This window comes from Agelaius phoeniceus, chromosome 1 (assembly GCF_051311805.1).
Source record: "Agelaius phoeniceus isolate bAgePho1 chromosome 1, bAgePho1.hap1, whole genome shotgun sequence".
In the NCBI taxonomy this organism is placed as follows: domain Eukaryota; kingdom Metazoa; phylum Chordata; class Aves; order Passeriformes; family Icteridae; genus Agelaius; species Agelaius phoeniceus.
In genome coordinates this window covers 125,260,064-125,277,335 of record NC_135265.1, presented here as the reverse complement: position 1 = coordinate 125,277,335, position 17,272 = coordinate 125,260,064, and the positions used below count along the sequence as shown (strand labels likewise).

Genomic DNA, 17,272 nt, shown 5'->3' with positions numbered 1-17,272 from the left:
TGCAATTTATTCCAAACAGAAGTTTTTGTACAACCAGTATGATCAGGTACCTCAAATCTCAAAGCCTTAAGCATTCATACTTTAAAACAGGGGATGTTAGACTGCAGGGAACTGTGACAACATGTTACTGCAATCAACTTGTATTTTAAAAAGCCCATCCACTGAGATTATTTTTTAAGTTATATTCTAATCATCATCTTTCTAACAAATGCTGAAACCATCTACTGGCATGCAGTTACAAAGGGTCCAAATTGAAGGAAGCACCAAGTCAGCTTTTGTTCAAGGCACAGTGAAATGTACTTAACCCTAAGGATGTTCTTGTTCTCCCCCTTTTTTAAAATTTAGTTTTATATGAATATATTAATTTAATCTTATATGTAACAGAAATTATAGAATTGTAATACAGTATTTTGATTTTTGAGGTAAAAATAGCTTTTAAATATCTCTAGGGTTTGTTACAGCTGTGTTGTTTTAAGCCTACTTGTCTCCTGAGTCTTCAAAATGTTGAAGATTGGCCTAGTGATAGCCTTGTTGGGTGTGCTCTAAATCAATGATAACTCAGTGGGGATCAATTAAGTTATATTAAAGAATATAAAAAGAATATTTAAATGAGATTATATCTGTATTTTTAAAATATTGAACACAGACTGATAACTTCTCATTCTCTTGTCTGGATAAAGTCCACAGCAGCTTCTGAGTGAAACAAAAGCAGGTTGTGCCAGCTCATGGCAAATATGGACGTAACAGAAGCTATGTTTTTCTAGCACAATATTTTTTTGTGCTGCAAATACCATGAGCAGAAACATTTACAAGAGCTTTGGAAAGACCTTAATTTAAGAAGGTGCCTTGGATTAAGTGAAAAATCGTCATCAGGGTTTTTTTTATAAAGTATAGGAAGTTTTTATATCATCTACCTCCCTTAGTGGAGGACCTGAAACTTAAAAATGGAAAAGTGTTGCCAATAAACAGAGAGAAGTAAAATTTTGTCACAAGCTGCTACTGCAGCTTTTCACTGGATTCTCTTGAATTCAGTAGGGTGACACATTTGATAAGAGACTATTAGGTCATTATGAATTTGGAGTCAAAGGCTCTGAGTCTTTACAGGGTTTTGTAACTGTTTATCTGGTTTGGGTAGTTTGGGGTTTTTTCTACCTTCCCAGAATTACAGAGTCACAGAAATTCTCAGCCCTGAACCCAGCACTGCCAAGTCCAGCACTAAACCATGTCCCCAGGCAGCACATCTACAAGTCCTTTAAATACCTCAAGGGTTGGTGACTCAGCCATTTCTCTGGGCAACCTGTGCCAGTGCTTGACAACCCTTTCAGGGAAGAAACTTTTCCTAATATCTGTACAACTTCCATACAACTAATGTTGCTTTACTCATAATTTTCAGAACTCCATGAAGGTGATGTTCAAATGCCTATGGAAAAACTGTGGGAAGGTACTGAGCACAGCTGCAGGGATTCAGAAACACATACGGACCATTCACCTTGGGTAAGAGAGTCTTTTTGGGTCTAAAGGATTTGGTATAAAAGAGGAGCAATTGCCCTTGGCTGGACAGATGAACTAGGGGACTAGATTGCCCTTGGCTTCTCTGTCTCATATCCCTGTGTTTCTGAGGAAATTGTGGAATAGTGCATCAAGGTGAATGAGCACTTATTCCAACAGCAAGGCACTTTCTTTCCTGAAATTCTGTCAGCTTTGCTAGGTCAAATGGAGCTCGAGGTTACACTGCACTTCCCTGTCAGATGCACAGCTCAGTGCCATTACATCATATGTGCTGTCTGCACATCATGTCTGGGATGACACTCTGTAGCAGACAGGTTCAAGGTATTGCATGAATACTTTCCAGCTTTGTTTCACATAAGGTCAGGTGCTTGTGCCAGTTCTGAGTTGAATTAATGCCAAAAGCCACACCAAAACCACAAACCACATAAGAAACCTGAAAATAAAAGGAAACCGAGCTGCATGTTGTCAATGGTTTAAAGTATCACAAAGCTGTTCACTCACTATCCCCTTCCTTCCCTGGAAGAATCAAAGGAATAAAGAGTAAATCTCATGGGTTGAGACAAGAACAGTTTAATGGCTTAAACAAAACAAAACACTGATGATAATAATAACAGTTATACTAATGACTCTAATACTTCTAAGGAAAGGGGAGAGACAGAGAAACAAAACTGAAGAGAAATGAGTGATGCACAGTTTACAGTGATTACAGTTTCTCACCACCTGCTGACCAATGCCCAGCCTGTCCCCAAGCAGTGATCAGCACCTCCCAGCTAGCTCCTTCAAGGGTATTTACTGGACATGACATCCCATGGTATGGAATATCCCTTTGTCCTGGCCGTGCTTCCTTCTAGCCTCTGATGCCCCTGCTCAGTGCCAGAGCATGGGAAACAGAAAAGTTCTTGATTTAGAGTAAGCACTGCTCAGCATCAACTAAAACATCAGTGTGGTATCAACAATCTTCTCATCCTAGATCCAAAAGACATCTCTGGGCCAGCTACTTGGAAAAAAGTTAACTCCAGGCCAGACAAAACCAGAAAACACATGTATGTTACTTGGACTAGAAGCAAAAGCAAATTGATCTTTTAGGAGACAAGTTTATTTCAGAGCTGTAGTTTGCAGCTGAACTCTCCCATGTAATTCACTGAGTGATGTACCTGTCTCATTTATAATTACATTTGGGACTCATGGTCTTCACCTGTTAGGTGAAAATACATCTCTGTTCTGTAGATCTGTGTTACCCACAGCTTAAAAATTAAAGCCACCACAAGAAAGATCTGGAGCTCAGGATGGTCTTGAAGAGTCAACAATTACCATTGGGCTTAAGAGTAAGGCTGTGGGTGGGAAACAGAAAATCTCTCTCAAAATGCAGTGAGGAATGTTAATTTGTGCTTTATATTATGGGGACATCCTCTTTGTGGTGTGGGAGAGGCAGAAACAAACAGCAAAACCTTTCTGGAATTTGCTGGAGCTAGAAGCTTTTCTGGAAAGAGTAGTTTTGGTGAGTGACTGGCTGCATTCTTATGGATGGTACCTCTGACAGAGCCTTTCAAACCTGCTGGACGTGTTTTCTCTCAGCACCTTCTGGTTTGGACTTCAAGATAACGTGTAGTCTACTGGGAGCTACTGCTTTGAGTGGGTTGTTCACTGTTGGCACTTGTGCTCAAATGCACATCAGATGAAACTTCAAGGCAATTAAACCTCCTACATGCCCTCCTTTAATAAGTCTGCCTCTGGAGAGCAGAACTAGAAAGTCCTGGCTGTGGCAAGCCAGCCTATATGAGTGCTTTCTTTGTGTCTGAGTGAGTTGTATGGTGAGACTGTTGTCTAGCAAATTTTTCTGCTATGTTACAGAAAGTTACAGTGAATGGCAGCCATAAGTATATTTTGTATAATTAAGTAACTTCTGATACAATTGCATATTGTTTGCTGGAACATGAGTGAAGTATACTTTGCCTGTGTCTGTTATCTTTGCTGTGACTTTCAAAGACAGAGTGCATTGAGATTCTTGTTAACTTTACAATAGTTGCAGATGAGAAACTGATACTTGATCTCAGAGAGTCAAACATCTACTCCAAGGTGAAAGAATTGGTCAAGAATAACACATAAAGGGGAAAAATGTAATTCCTACTTCTTTTCCCTTCAGATTAGATTATTTTCCTCTTCCCCTTACCTGCAGTCAGAATGCAGAAAAAGTAGGAAGGGTTGAAACTGCAAATATTAATTTATTGACAATATGAATATATTCATATATATTCAATCAATTCTTACTTCTTTCTCTCGATACAGACGTGTAGGAGAGTCTGACTACAGTGATGGAGAGGAGGATTTTTACTATACAGAAATCAGGCTCAACACGGACTCAGTAGCTGATGGCTTAAGCAGTCTTTCCCCAGTGTCTCCATCTTTAGCATCTCCTCCTTCCTTTCCCACCCAAGACACAATCCGTCCTGAAACTTCCTGTGCCAAAAGCGAGACTAAAGTGATGACACCTCTGAGCCGCTCAGCTCCTACCAACCTCTACCTCGTACACACGGACCATGCTTACCAGGTAACACCAGTGCTGTCAGCTCCAGGGTTACACTTATCTCACTCATGTGGAAAGAAATGTCACAGCACAGTGTTTGGCTTTTCATGGGCTGAAAGGTTTTCAGAGCAGTCAAAGGCATTTTTTTTATTTAAACTGAGATGCATTCTTCTGAGCTCTTTGTTGTTTGTTTATGTGCCTGCCACAGCTGGTTTTGGCCACACATAGGTGCATACTTCAGGTTGAGAAGAGTTGATCTGTGTATCTCACTGCCCTACATCAGTTCAATTTTCACTGACCATAAGGAGAACCCTGGGTGATGTACTCAGATGGGGTTTCCTGCATTGTAAAAATTCCCATCCAGTCAGCTGAATCCCTCCCAGAGTCTTCATTTCAGCTTTGTTTTTATTGAGTAACTACAAGCTCTGCTTGAAGAGTCAACAAGTGTAAGACTGATTTCAAGGATGCCAGGAACAATTCATTTCCTGTTTTTGTACAGTGTAAGATGTCAGTTTGCAGTTGTAAAGTAGAGCAGGAAGAATGAAAAAACAAATATGGTACCTTCCTATTTTTGGAGGTGATGCTTTCCAAATGGCAAAAACTGCTGTCCTAGAACATTCCAGCTAAGTTTTGACAGAAAGTATTAATTATAAAACTGCACTAAAACTTGACATGTTTTGGTCTGGATACCATAAGATAAAAGAAGAATAGAGGCTTTGAAGCAGTGTGGTCCATGACCTGTGTATGCACTGTAGAACTCTGTTAAATTTATCAGATTCAATAACTATCATATATAGCATTGTGCAGATAAAACTTTTGTAGTGTGTTTGGAGCACACCTACTAAAAGGTCAGAGGGGGCTGTAGAGAATTCATAGGCTTGTTTTAGACTTTTGTGCTTGTTGAAAAGCATGGGGGGAAGCTTGGCATTGCAGGTGGAAGCTGCATCAGGTAGCATGCCAGCCTGGGGGCTGATGAAACCAGCTAGGAGAAAGACTTGCTTCTCAGTGTAGCTTAAGCCCTGCCTCAGAGAGTGAGGCAACAAGTCTAGGCTGATGACAAGTTTTGTTTCATTTGGGATTTGTAGTCATGACAGTCTGCCCTGCTGTTCAGAGACCCACTCAACCCTTTTTTGCAAGCAACCTCTGAGTACAGCACTTGGCCAAGGAAATCCTAATTCAAGTGTTTAAAATCCTTGAATTGGATTTGAATTGATGTATTCCATGACACAAGACTACAAGTGCCTGAGCCCCGTGGGCTTTTCAGGTTGCTCTGGTTTCAATGCTTAATTTCATCAGCAAGGAGTGACACAGTCCCCACTGTTCACAGCTTGTTAATTGGAAGCAGGAGGCAGGGTCCCTGCTCAAGCATTCAGGCTGTCCTGGCAAAGGAAGCAGCTTCTGTAGAGGTCAGTGGCATCCTCTGCCAAGATCCCTTCTGCCCTGAAAGAAGGGCCAGGAGGCAGGGTGGAGATTCAGATCTCACCAGCCAGAGGAGAAAGTGGAGATTACTTCACTGGGAGCAGCTTGAGGAACTTGTGTAAGGGAGGCTGAATATTGTTCTTCACAGGGTTCCTGTTAAAAAAAAGGGGGAAAAATACAGAACCCAAAGTTTGGTCACAAGAATCCTAAAGAGATCTGTTAATTGCCATTTCCTCTATGACTGGAAAACATCAAATAGACTACTTGTAGTGAGAAAGATATGAGGAAACTGAGGAAAGTCCTGATGCTCTTCCCTGACCCCATCCTATGGGCGAGAAATTATTCAGAAAAATAATTGAAGAAATTCTGGAAAGTACAGCAGTTGAGGCAAACTGCACTGGGGGAGCCCTGGAGAAAGGTGATGCTGGAACAATACAGGAAGCAAAAGAAAAATCCCTCTGGATTCAAGGAGAGCATTTGATCTTAAAACATACAGGCAGTATTTGTTAAGCAAGAGATTAAATTTAGTGTAGGAGAAGGAGCTGGAAAGTCACAGAGAACAGCAGTGAGTTATTTTGAAAGGGCCTTTGAATGTCATTAGTGAAGTTAAATGAAAAGCTGTTCTTGGCCCTGATCTCACTTTCATTAAATTATTTTGGTAATACACAAATACTATAATAAACTTCACTGATAACAAACCTGGAAGACATCAGCAGTAAGGGAGTTACAGATCAGGCTTACGTGACTGGGTGACCTTAAGAATAATAGGTTTTGGATGCAGTTAAATGTCAGAACATGCAAAGTCCTGCATTTAAGGAACTAATGAGATTTTTCTGCTATAAACTAGAGTAGTTAGAAAATTATGTAAGAAGGAAGCCTATGTTCATTAATCAAGCACAGAATGACTGTGAGCCAACAACAATAGAGCTGTGAAGGGGGAAAAAATAGTTGTCAGCTCTCTTGGATAAGAAATACCTGGGAGAGAGAGGGATTTTTAATGCCATTATACAAGACCCCCATATAACTTCAGCTGAAATCCTAAATTAGAATTCTGGTCAGCCAAATTTGATGTGATAGGCTCCAACCAGAAGAAGTAGAAAGAGGACGTAGAGGACATGGGCAGCCTCTCTAGTCCTGGGACTGATACCTCAGGCAAAGCAAGGGACAAGAAGAAGATGGAATTGCTGCCTGGGAAGAAAGTGAAAGGACAGGCATGAGCTAAAGAGGATGAGCATGGGCTATTTCAGATATAAGAGTAATGTTGGCACAAATAAATGCAAATTATTCATTAACATATCTTGATTGGCAATTAGATGGAGGTCTCTAAGCAAATTAAAGTTGGGGTATAGGAATTCTTCCGTTGGTTGTAATGTTTTAGTTGCTTATCTTATGGAAGAGATTGACTAAAATGTTAGCCTGAAAAAGTGGACTGTGCTTGATGAGCAAAGATGCACATCTGGAAACAAGTGAACAAGGTGATTGATATCTAAGTCTGATCATGTCTGAGGTAGGTATTTAGGCACTAAGAAAAAGGAATTGAGCACTATGGTATTTTAAGCAACTGCTAGTTGCATCAGTTTTAAACTTCACGTTTCTTTACAAAACTATTGCCTGTACCTGTTAAATTTAACTACAGAAGAACTACGGACAGGCTCTTTCAGCACCTAGGATTTCCCTTCCAGGTCTTACTCAAATACTTGAGGAAGTTGCAGAGCAGACCCTGGGTTTGAGCTGCCATCCTTGTGGGATGCTGAGCAGAGGCAGTGCTGCCTCACTGCTCACGCACCTCTCTCCAGTTCTTTCTGTCTGGAGCTCTATGGTCATTCACTCCTTCACATTTGAACAACTCCTGGTACCATCTGAAGTTGCCAAATTGTTCTTGACACCTTTCAGAGAGGTTTTTATATTTTATGGAGCTCAGTGGATGTTTGCTCTGCATGTCTGTGTGGATTTTCTTGGAGCTGTCAGCAGCTTGGCAGCCCACAGAGCATCGCTGTCATACACAGAGGCATCTGGTGGCCTCACCTTCCTTTTCCTGGAAAGGCTGTAGGGGATTGCTTCAGCCCTTGTTTACTTGTAAGACTATCTTTAATGGGGACTATCAGGTTGTGGTTTTTCATCACTTCTCTCTGCCTGGTGGCTCAAGGAAGCACTCTCTTCCTGAACCAGTGAGACAATTTCAGCAGCCCCAAACACAAGCACTGCTTAAATGAGTGTATTGTGTTATTGTCATGTACTGACAACTGAAAGGCAGAAGTGAAAACTCATTTTAGCAAATTCTTTGTAAGTTTAAACCAAGGAGGGTTCTTTTTTGTTGTGACAGCTTGAAATTCAAGGGTCAAAGTGAGCCTTTGTTCATGTTGGCTGCTCACGCTCCCGCTAGGCAGGGTAGCTACACAACTGTGAATTTCATGATTCTGAAAATTAAATGGGATTAAAAAAGAGACAGGGAAGAATTCGTGGAAATTCATAACCCAGTGAGAAAACCAAAGGAAAGACACAAGATGAAAAATGCTCAACAGTCTAAGCTCAGGTTATCACCCTTGTACCCCAGGGCAGCACTAGGTATTACAGCCCAGATGGGAAGAACATAGGAGTTCAATGAGCCCAAATACTTGCTTCAGTTTAGTATTTCAAGAGCTGTTTTTTGAATCCAAAGGATGATTTACAGCTCCTTGTTCTTAATAGGAAAAACTGTTTTAATTGGGATGACTCTAAACATTTTTCTGATAAATAAGAAATGGCCAACACTTACTCTTAATCGCTTCCATCCAAGAAGCCTTGCTGTCCACACTAAAATTGTGTAAAACAACTGCCATGAGTTTAAGTATGGCCTTGTTTATCACTGTGGAACAAGTGGTCATCTGTGAAGTAGTTTTTGCTTCTTGCTGGCATTATTTTAAAAGTTACTTGTATGTGCCGTTTGATTTTGTCTGGTTTTTTAGCAGATCTAGCTCTTAAATTTTTTCTTTGGATTCTTTTGAGAGCAATCATCTTTCTCTAAACATGGTTCAGGAACAGTGGTGTATATATATAGCTCTGTCCCTTCCTTACTAGCTTATCCATGATTATCCCTCTCACAAGGGTAAAATGCTTGTCACCATGGAGCTTTTTTATGCCTTGGAAAATCTCTCACATATTTACCATTTCAAGGAATGAAAGATCCTTTGGAAGAGGAATGGTTCTTGCTGGAATAATACTTTCTTTTCACACAGGCCACTCCTCCGGTGAACATTCCAGGGTCAGCCAAATTCACTCCCAATGGCAGTAGCTTTAGCATCTCTTGGCAGTCGCCTCCAGTTACCTTCACCGGCATTCCAGTAAGTGCACATAAAAAAGGAAAGAAGGGGAGAAAAAAGGGGTTTTAGATCTTTTTGCTTTGTTTCACACTGTGTAATTATGGAATTAAATGTGACACAGCAGATACCAAAAGGAAACAAATTAAACACGTGCCTGAATTTGCCAGCTGTTTTTAACACCTTTGTAACTCTCTTTATCAGTGCAGTTAGGTTATTTTTGCATCAGTATCTACAAACAGGCAATTGAATCTATAGTATATATATTTTTTTAACTATATGCTTACAAAAGAACATTCTGGTAAGTGCAGAGCTTGGCACTATGTGCTTCATTTTTGTGCCACTAAGAGATTTCTTAAAAAACTAGATGGAAAATCAGCCTGGTGACGGTTATGCTAACAGGCCAGTTGGATTCAGGCAGTGGGGCTGTTACCTAAATGAACTCTGAAGGTGAAGCATTTTTGAAAGGCAGCTGAAAGAAACAATAAAATGAACTGCAAAGTCCTGTTTTAGGAGGCTGCAAGTATGTAGCCCCTACTAATATGAGGAAAATGTTGTTTTATACAGAAAACATGTTCAGTATCTATTGCATTTTGTTATGAATACATATTGCAGTTTGATAGCTTTTTAATGAGGATGTATTAGATGGAAATTCAATGCTGACCCTTTCTTCAAAACAACTGGCATACAAGGCCTAATTCTGTGAACAGTGATGCTAAAATCCTAAGGCATCAACAGGACTGCAGAAATGTGATATTTGCTTAAACACAGAGTTGCAATGATTCTAAACATATAGTACACCACAGTGTGTAGGTGTGGTACTGTGGGGGGAGTGAAAAGCCTTCATGAAGAGTTGCAAGGGATTCAGCTTGTAGTGTCTGGTGTGGGGACTGCTGAAAGTAAATGCAAATCACTCTTTATAAGTAATGGGAAATTTTCTCTATGATTAATAGCAATAAATATTAATGTAAAGTATCTTCATTTATTGGAAAGCACTGTTTTCGTGATAAATTGATATTCTCTAATCATAAACCTTTTTGATATCATAACATCTCATTTAATATTACACTTTATGAATTTATGAATTTTTAAAATGTGTTATATAAGGCACATTGCTCATCCAAAGAACCATATAGCCTTTTTTCTCCTGACAGTGAATATTAGACAAGGCGATAAGAGATAGTTTTTCCCTCCCTTCTCTTCACCAAGTGAATCTCCAAAGCTTCTTACTGTCAACCTTTGGCAAATCTTGGAGATTTTCTGCAGAAGCTGTGGCATCCTGCAGAGCTGATAAAAATGAAAGTGACTGAATCAATTACACTGCACTCTGCCAATGAATATTTATTAAATTCCATCAAGGAACAACTAACAGTGAAAGACATCATGCTGGCAGCAATTTCAACAAGAGTGCCATGACAGAGTGTGCTATCCGCAGAGTTCCCTGAGAATTTGATTTCCCAACAATGGGGTTGATACGGAGTAATTATGAAACTGGCTCCTTTTGTGAAGTAGCAGAAACTGGTGCCAGGAGTGTTGGGAATCTAAAAATGCAATTAGTCACATTGTAAATCAGACACTTAATAGGGCAGGATTAGACACATACACGTTGAGTTTACTTGTTCAGGCAACAACGCTGATCTGTGGCTGTAGAGTGGAGAGTTCTCAATAGAATTTAAGAAATGGTAAATCACTTTCTGAGAATTCGGTGGAGATGGCAATGATTTAAGTACAATTTGAAGGTAATCCCAATACAAAAGCCTGGGGAAGCAGTGATGCAGAATTATAAACTGCTCAGGGAACTGTTAGAACTGCCATTATAGCTCTAACAACATTTCTAAGGCTGTTTAACAAAGAAAAAAAATAATAAGAAGAAAAAAATCTTCCAGGTTTGCACACATTTGACTACTTTGTCATCAGTGTGATCATTTATGAATTACAAAGGCTTGGCTGCAGTGAAAAATTATGTGCAGTAAGTGATGGTACAAATGCAAATTTATGTTAAATACTTGTATTTAAATTAAAGTTTTACTTCTGTTTCAAAGTCAATTAGGAATTGCTTTACAAAATCAGGGATCTGCCAGTTCCCACCCTTACACTGAGTGTAGGTACTTCACCTACATTCAGACTTTCTCTTTCTCTGATGGGGTTTATTTAAGACCAGACTATGTGACAGAGCCAGCATAACAAAGTCACACAATTGTGACATACACAGTCCCTGAGATGAGACACAAATCTGTAGCACCCAAGGGAACCTCAGAAAGTAAGTCCCAACCATTACTTTTTGTCTGACCCTTAATATTTAAGCAAGCAGTTTTCTAAAATGGCTTTGGAATACTTTTCTGGCCTGGACAAACTACTGAATAGGAAAAGGTTGGGTACAGATTTGAAAAAGTGCATAGATCTACATATTTTCAATATAGTCTCCTTTCACATTTATTTTTTGACACATACTGTTTCCCCCTTTCATTCTTGTGGACAATGAATTTCAATGACATGGAGCACTTTCTGCTTTCTGTCCTGGGAACTGGGGTGTTCAAACACCAGGAGTTGTGTTAAGTCCTTATTTTCAGAAAGTCTTCAGCAGAGCAGCACTGAAAGGCCTTTGTGAATATGGATGTACTTATCAGCAAGTAACTGAGCACATCAAAACAACCCATACCTGCTGCTGGATCAGCTGGGCTCAGTATGTGGCTGCTCTAGGCTCAGGAGGGTTCACAACATCTAAACCCAGGCATTTATTTTGATGTCTTGTAGTGATAAGGGAGGAGAAATGGCCAAGGTAACTTGGTCTGTTCATCCTGGAAAAGAGGAGACTGAGGGGAGACCTCATTGCAATCTGCAACTTCCTTGTGAGGGGAAGAGGAGGGGCAGGTACTGATCTCTACTCTGTGGTGACCAGGGGCAGCACCTGAGGGAATGGCCTGAGGTTGTGTCAGGGGAGGTTTAGATTGGATATTAGAAGAAGATTCTTCCCCCAGAGGGTGTTTGGGCACTGAACAGGTTCCCCAGGGAAGTGGTCACAGCAGCAGCTGGCAGAGTTCAAGAAGTGTTTGGACAGTGCTGTCAGGTACTGGTCATGGTGTCATGTGTGACTCTTGGGGATGTTCTGTGCAGGGCCAGGAGTTGGACTCAATGATCCTTGTGGGTCCCTTCCAACTCAGGTTATTCTGTGGTTCTGTAATTAGGGGAACCTCCAAAGCCTTTTGTGCTCTGAATCATGCACAGGTTAGATTCCAAGGCAGATGGGAAATACACTTTTTCATAACATTTTTCCAAGAAAACTTTGCAGGTGAAAGGTTGAATGTTGGAACAGTTATGAGTTACTGTGAGGTACTGTTCTTTGCATGAAGCAGAAAGGACAGACTGATTTTCCTACCAATGGAGGCTGAATTAGGAGACTAAATCAGCCATACCCTAGGGATGTGTGAGGAGAGTGAATTAAATGATGCAAATGGGATGTGCCATGGTGAAGTCCATATGTCTTGGTACTGGAGGACTTAACATAATGACCATGTACTTCCACTTCTGTGTAGTGTGTGGTAAAAGTCTTCCTGAATGTCAGTATGATCTCCACCATCTGATACTTACTTACATCTGCCTGCTGTAAGACCCAAAAAGGTTGAACAGGCAAGATCTTTGATAATCTGATCTTTACAGGTCACAAATCTTCTCTCAAACCACAATTTCCCCCCCAGGATTTGTGACTGGAAACTCCAGGACCTTGCTTGAAACAAACAGCATTATTTCACTCTGATTCAACAGTGCTTCAGACATGAAAAGCCTCCAAGGGCAAGGATTGCCTTCTCAGGGCTTGCTCTTAATCTGCTCTCAGTGTTCCCTGTAGAGAGCAGCTGTCTGGTATTGGTTAGACCTGCTGCAAAGCCTATCAGAATACACTCCAGCTCAGCTTCAGTGCTGTGTGGCTGCCTTGGTGTGCCAGTCTGTGGAACCATTGTGCAGAGACCCTCTCAGGAGAATGCAAGGGAGGAGTCTGCATGCTGTAATTACTGCTCCAGCCTGATCTCTGTTTGGAAGTAGCAAGATAATTGCTTATAACAGGAGGCCATCCAAGTATTCTTCTGTTCAATGACAAGCAGCTAATATATTGAGTGTCAGTTACTAGTGGTAGACATAGAATAATTTCTGCTTTTTAAAATATTTCTGAACCCTAGCACAATGACTGGAGTTCTCTGGTTACTGGTAATGACTGGAAGACTTGTACAGTGTTTGGTGAATGCCAAATACTACAAAAATGCTATTGCTTTGCATTTTGTCTTCAGTGTTTCAGTCATTCTTAGGTAAAACAAGAAAAGTGGTTGATAAAAATTTGGAAAAAAGTAGCAGGGAACAAGCTGCCCTTAGTATTCTGGAGGGATAGAACAAAAGGAGCTAATGTGGTCTTTGGATGTACAAAACATGATGAGCTGGCAGAGAGAGAAGAAATTTCTTCCAAGTTTTGCAGGTATATTTTGTATATCAATAATGGTCTAAGTTTGTTCAGAGCGTGAGCCACATACGCAGTTAAATCAAAAATTTCTCCTGCTACCAGCCAAGAGCAAAGTTGACACGAGTGTGTGCACTCAATTACAAGCATTAGTTTTTTACTACTATGTAGTAGCTTTAAAATAGACTTTGTATCAAAAATCAAAGCACATACAGTAATTCTCTTCAAGTGAAGTCAGTTCCCTCTCTTCCAGATATTGTAAAACTTGAAAAGGGCAGGAGGGAAAAGTCATAGCAGTGCAGAGAACTATGACCATATCTGCAGTTCCTGGCAGCAGGAGGCTGACTGTGCACTAGATGCTACATTCAATATACAACAAAAAAATGAGTGTTCAGAATTTTTTTCTGGTATTTTAGATGTAAAGTGGTTGTGGCCTTCACACAGGAGCAAAACGAGACCATAGTAAAATAATGTAGGTATCATTTAAGGCCAAGCTTTATGCCGTGTGATCACTTGAATGATGTTGCCAAGCCCCATGCTCATGTAGGAGACTTCTTTGGAAAGTCTCAGAAGACCAAACTACACCCTTCCCTTGGAACCATTCACAAAGAGGACACCTGCTGAGAAGGTTTACTGTGTTGAGTAAGGAGATACATCTTGTTAGCAACTTTGATCAGAAGGGCTGCATTGTGCTCCCTGCCTGTTAAACCTCGAGGGGCCCCACTGGAAGTGCTCTTCAACAAGCTCTCTTCTCCAAGGGTGTCTCTCCACAAAGAGTGCCAAGTGACAGACAGGTGCAACAAGTGAAATCCCTTTATTTCATAGGAGATTTTTGGTATTGATCTCAGCACAGAACAGAGTTTATTTTTCCAGTTATTTTCTTTGCTTATTGGAGAAAGTTTTCATAAGAGCTATTCAGAGTTTTTAAATAAGAATGGATGTATTTATTGTCTTTTTCAAAACCTTCAGTAATGCTGATCTGTATTTTGGATTGCTCTAGAAGGATGACTAGGAATACAGAGAAACAAAGAGAAGTTAATGTAATGTACCTAATACTAAATTAATTTTTCACTTAATTATGTTTGTATGTTATATAGTCACCTTTCCTGGGTATCCTTGCCACCATGCAGCATAATTTGCATTTTCTTGGAAAAAGTATTTCTACTGCATTCATATGTGTATGTTCTTTGTAAGCAGCTTTTTTGTCTGTATTGACAGGTCTCACCAACCCATAATCGTGCTGCAGGGAGTGGAGAGCAGAAACAGTCCCACACAGTTCTTTCATCACCGCCTCGAGTAGCATTTGGCTTGAGGTATGGGACCATTAGCTCCTGCTGACACTACAGCCTCACAACCTGGAGGGTATTCTGTAAATAAGTTGTCAGTGGCCAGAGGATCAGAAAAAGCCCACCACCAGCCCTGATTGCACTTGTCAGGCAGGTTCTTGCTAGAGCTCTTCAAAGTAAGCATTCAGAACCTATTTTTTTTTCACTACCATCAAAGGTAAAGTTCGGCTGCACTGTCTGGCTTTGCACTTTTCCCTGAAAGGCTGGACTGTCTTATATGTTTATCACCATTCAGTCAGAATGGCATTTGGCTTCAATTGAACTATAAGAAGCCCTGTCTTACAATAAATTAGATTAAGGCAAAGCTTTTTATGCCTTGTCTTCCTAGACATAAGCTGCATTCATTACCACTAAATTTAACTGATATTTGACCAGAATCTACTTTTAAAGTCTTCAAAAAGTTATGTTAAAAACTCAGACTGTAGTGCTAAATTTCTTACAGTAAAGAAACTCCTTATTTCTCACAGTCCTAAAGGTGACTGTACCCTAAAATGAGGCAAAAATAAGATTTCATGCTTTTCATTTTCTTCATGACTCTCAGATCATTGCATATGGTACAAACCAAACTTGGGATCTTCCCAATTCATGGTTTGTGCCCATGAATTCATGTTCAGTAATCAGAAAATATGTGGGTATGCAGGAAAGGAATCCCATGTGTGCCTTGCAACATATAAATCAGGTATTAAACAGTTCTGTTGGTACAGTTACTTTATTTAAAGATTCTGGGACAGGTGGCATTGCAGTAGTGAACATTGATTGCTTGGTGAAGCATTGCTCCTCAGGTTTGCTGTCTTGCTGTGTGTTGAATTAAAAAATCCATTTTAACAGTTACTTGGGTCATTTTCTAAACTTGTGATCTTTTGAGTGTGGTTGTAAGATGGAAAACAGGACAATTGTTACAGCTTTAAAAGCAGGTGCTGCCCAGCTTGCTGGCTTTGAGGACCACAGAGAAGGTGCACACAAGAACGTGCTGCAAGTGAGAGCAAGGGTTAAAACTTCCCGCTCACTTTGTTGTTTTTCAGTCAATGAGCTCAGAGCAAACTGCAGGAAGGACCAGCAAGGTTAGGAGCTGGTAGCTTTTCTCTGCTTTGGCATAGCTGATACTTCTTGGTGGTCAAGGTCTGCTGCTCTGAGCTATTCCAAATATTTTACCACAGCTCTGCAGCACTTTAGTCTGACATGGCCTGGCCTGTATTGTGGAACAGCTATGGCTGCCCATTACAGCTTGCCACTTCATGTGGCTAAAGTATAATTCATTAAGTCCAGGTTTAGTTGCTGGCTAAAGTCAGGGCAATATGTTCCTGGGATCATCCCAGGAGCAGAGGAGCAGGCTCAGCAGCTGCTGCAGAAGCTATGGAAGCCAGGCAAGGAGAAGGCCTGGTCCCTGAGAGTGATGGAGTCACAGCCATGCATGTGTCTGTCACTTCATCAGCTCCCAGCTGGAATGAAACCAGCCCAAACCCCATGAAAGGCCATGGGTTCTCTGCCTCCTGCACTCTACTGAGTTTGTTGTCCTGGTCTTAGGGTGAAAAGCAAAACTACAAAAGCATCTGGTTAACAAGCTTCCCTTTCTCTCTGACAGGAAGCCTAGAGGGGAGGGGAAAAAGTGTCGGAAGGTCTATGGGATGGAGAACAGAGATATGTGGTGCACTGCCTGCCGATGGAAGAAGGCCTGCCAAAGGTTCATCGACTAACCATTGAAATTATGCAGAGGATTTGGGGAGGGGGAGGACAACAGCAGAAGCAGATTGCTGCAGCTGCACTGTATCACTTCCCATTTTCCCCTCCAGTGATGTGGTGTTGGGGGTTTTGGCTTTTTGGGGTGGTTTTTTTTGTTTGTTTGTTTTGGTTTGGTTTTTTGGTTTTTTGTTGGTTTTTTTTTTTTTAAGCACTTGTAGCCAAGGAGAAGCACTAATTAAAACCTGTGTGGAGCAATAGAGCAAAAAAAAAAAAAAAAAAAAGCAAAACCAAGACCACACAACAAAATCTGTCTCAGTAAGTGTGGAAACCAGAGCAGCTATTAGTGTTCTTCTGTAAAAGAAAGGAAAATGTTAATTATTTTGCTAACTCTGTGAGCTGCTTGCTCCCTAGGATCATTTTTAACCATTTCAGTCTTTCTGCTGTGAACGTCTGTATTTGCTAAACTGAACAATTTTTCTTTTCCTGAAACGAAGATCTCTTTGAAAGCTTTCTAATAAACACTTCAGAGTCATATAAGCTACAGTTTTCTCAACAAAAGCTGTACTAAGACTGGAGACTGCTAAAATAATTCTCCTGATACAAATGATCATGATTATATTTTTGAAAAGGGCATGTGGGGAAGAGTTGGGATTTTCATTTGATTGTTTATAGGAGAAAAGCAAAGCTGATTTTGCAAGAAGGACAAGCAGCACTCCTGGAAGTTTTTTAAAAGAGGCACAGACCAGTGGAGTGGAACAAAGTAATTTAAGTACCAAATTGGATTTTGATCCTCTAGAGGAAGAAAAGCAGCAATGGCAAGTCACCAGCAGATACTGTCACAAGAAGTCTGAGGGAAGAAATACAGTGATGCTTGATTGAAACCCACAAGGATATAAGGGGGCTCCAGTAGCTTTTCTTATTACTCTCCCCTTTCTAAGGGGGGATGAACAGTAGGACCAGCACAGCTGTTGCTGCAGGAGGCCTGTGAAGAACTGGTAAATGCAGCCACTAGGATTATATGTAATACCTTATTCAGGGAAATGATCCAGCCCAG

At 40.6% G+C, this 17,272-nt stretch overlaps 1 protein-coding gene across 1 annotated transcript in view; it reads left to right on the top strand.

The window, feature by feature from the left end:
* ZNF704 (zinc finger protein 704) overlaps positions 1-17,040 on the top strand; it is an 86,711-nt gene extending 69,671 nt beyond the window's left edge. Inside the window, exons 5-9 of the mRNA XM_054641840.2 lie at positions 1,394-1,494; positions 3,796-4,057; positions 8,668-8,772; positions 14,411-14,505; positions 16,121-17,040. Coding sequence (XP_054497815.2) covers positions 1,394-1,494; positions 3,796-4,057; positions 8,668-8,772; positions 14,411-14,505; positions 16,121-16,232 — 675 coding nt within the window. The 3' untranslated portion in view covers positions 16,233-17,040. The remainder of the gene's footprint in view (positions 1-1,393; positions 1,495-3,795; positions 4,058-8,667; positions 8,773-14,410; positions 14,506-16,120) is intronic.
* Positions 17,041-17,272: the final 232 nt, after the last annotated feature.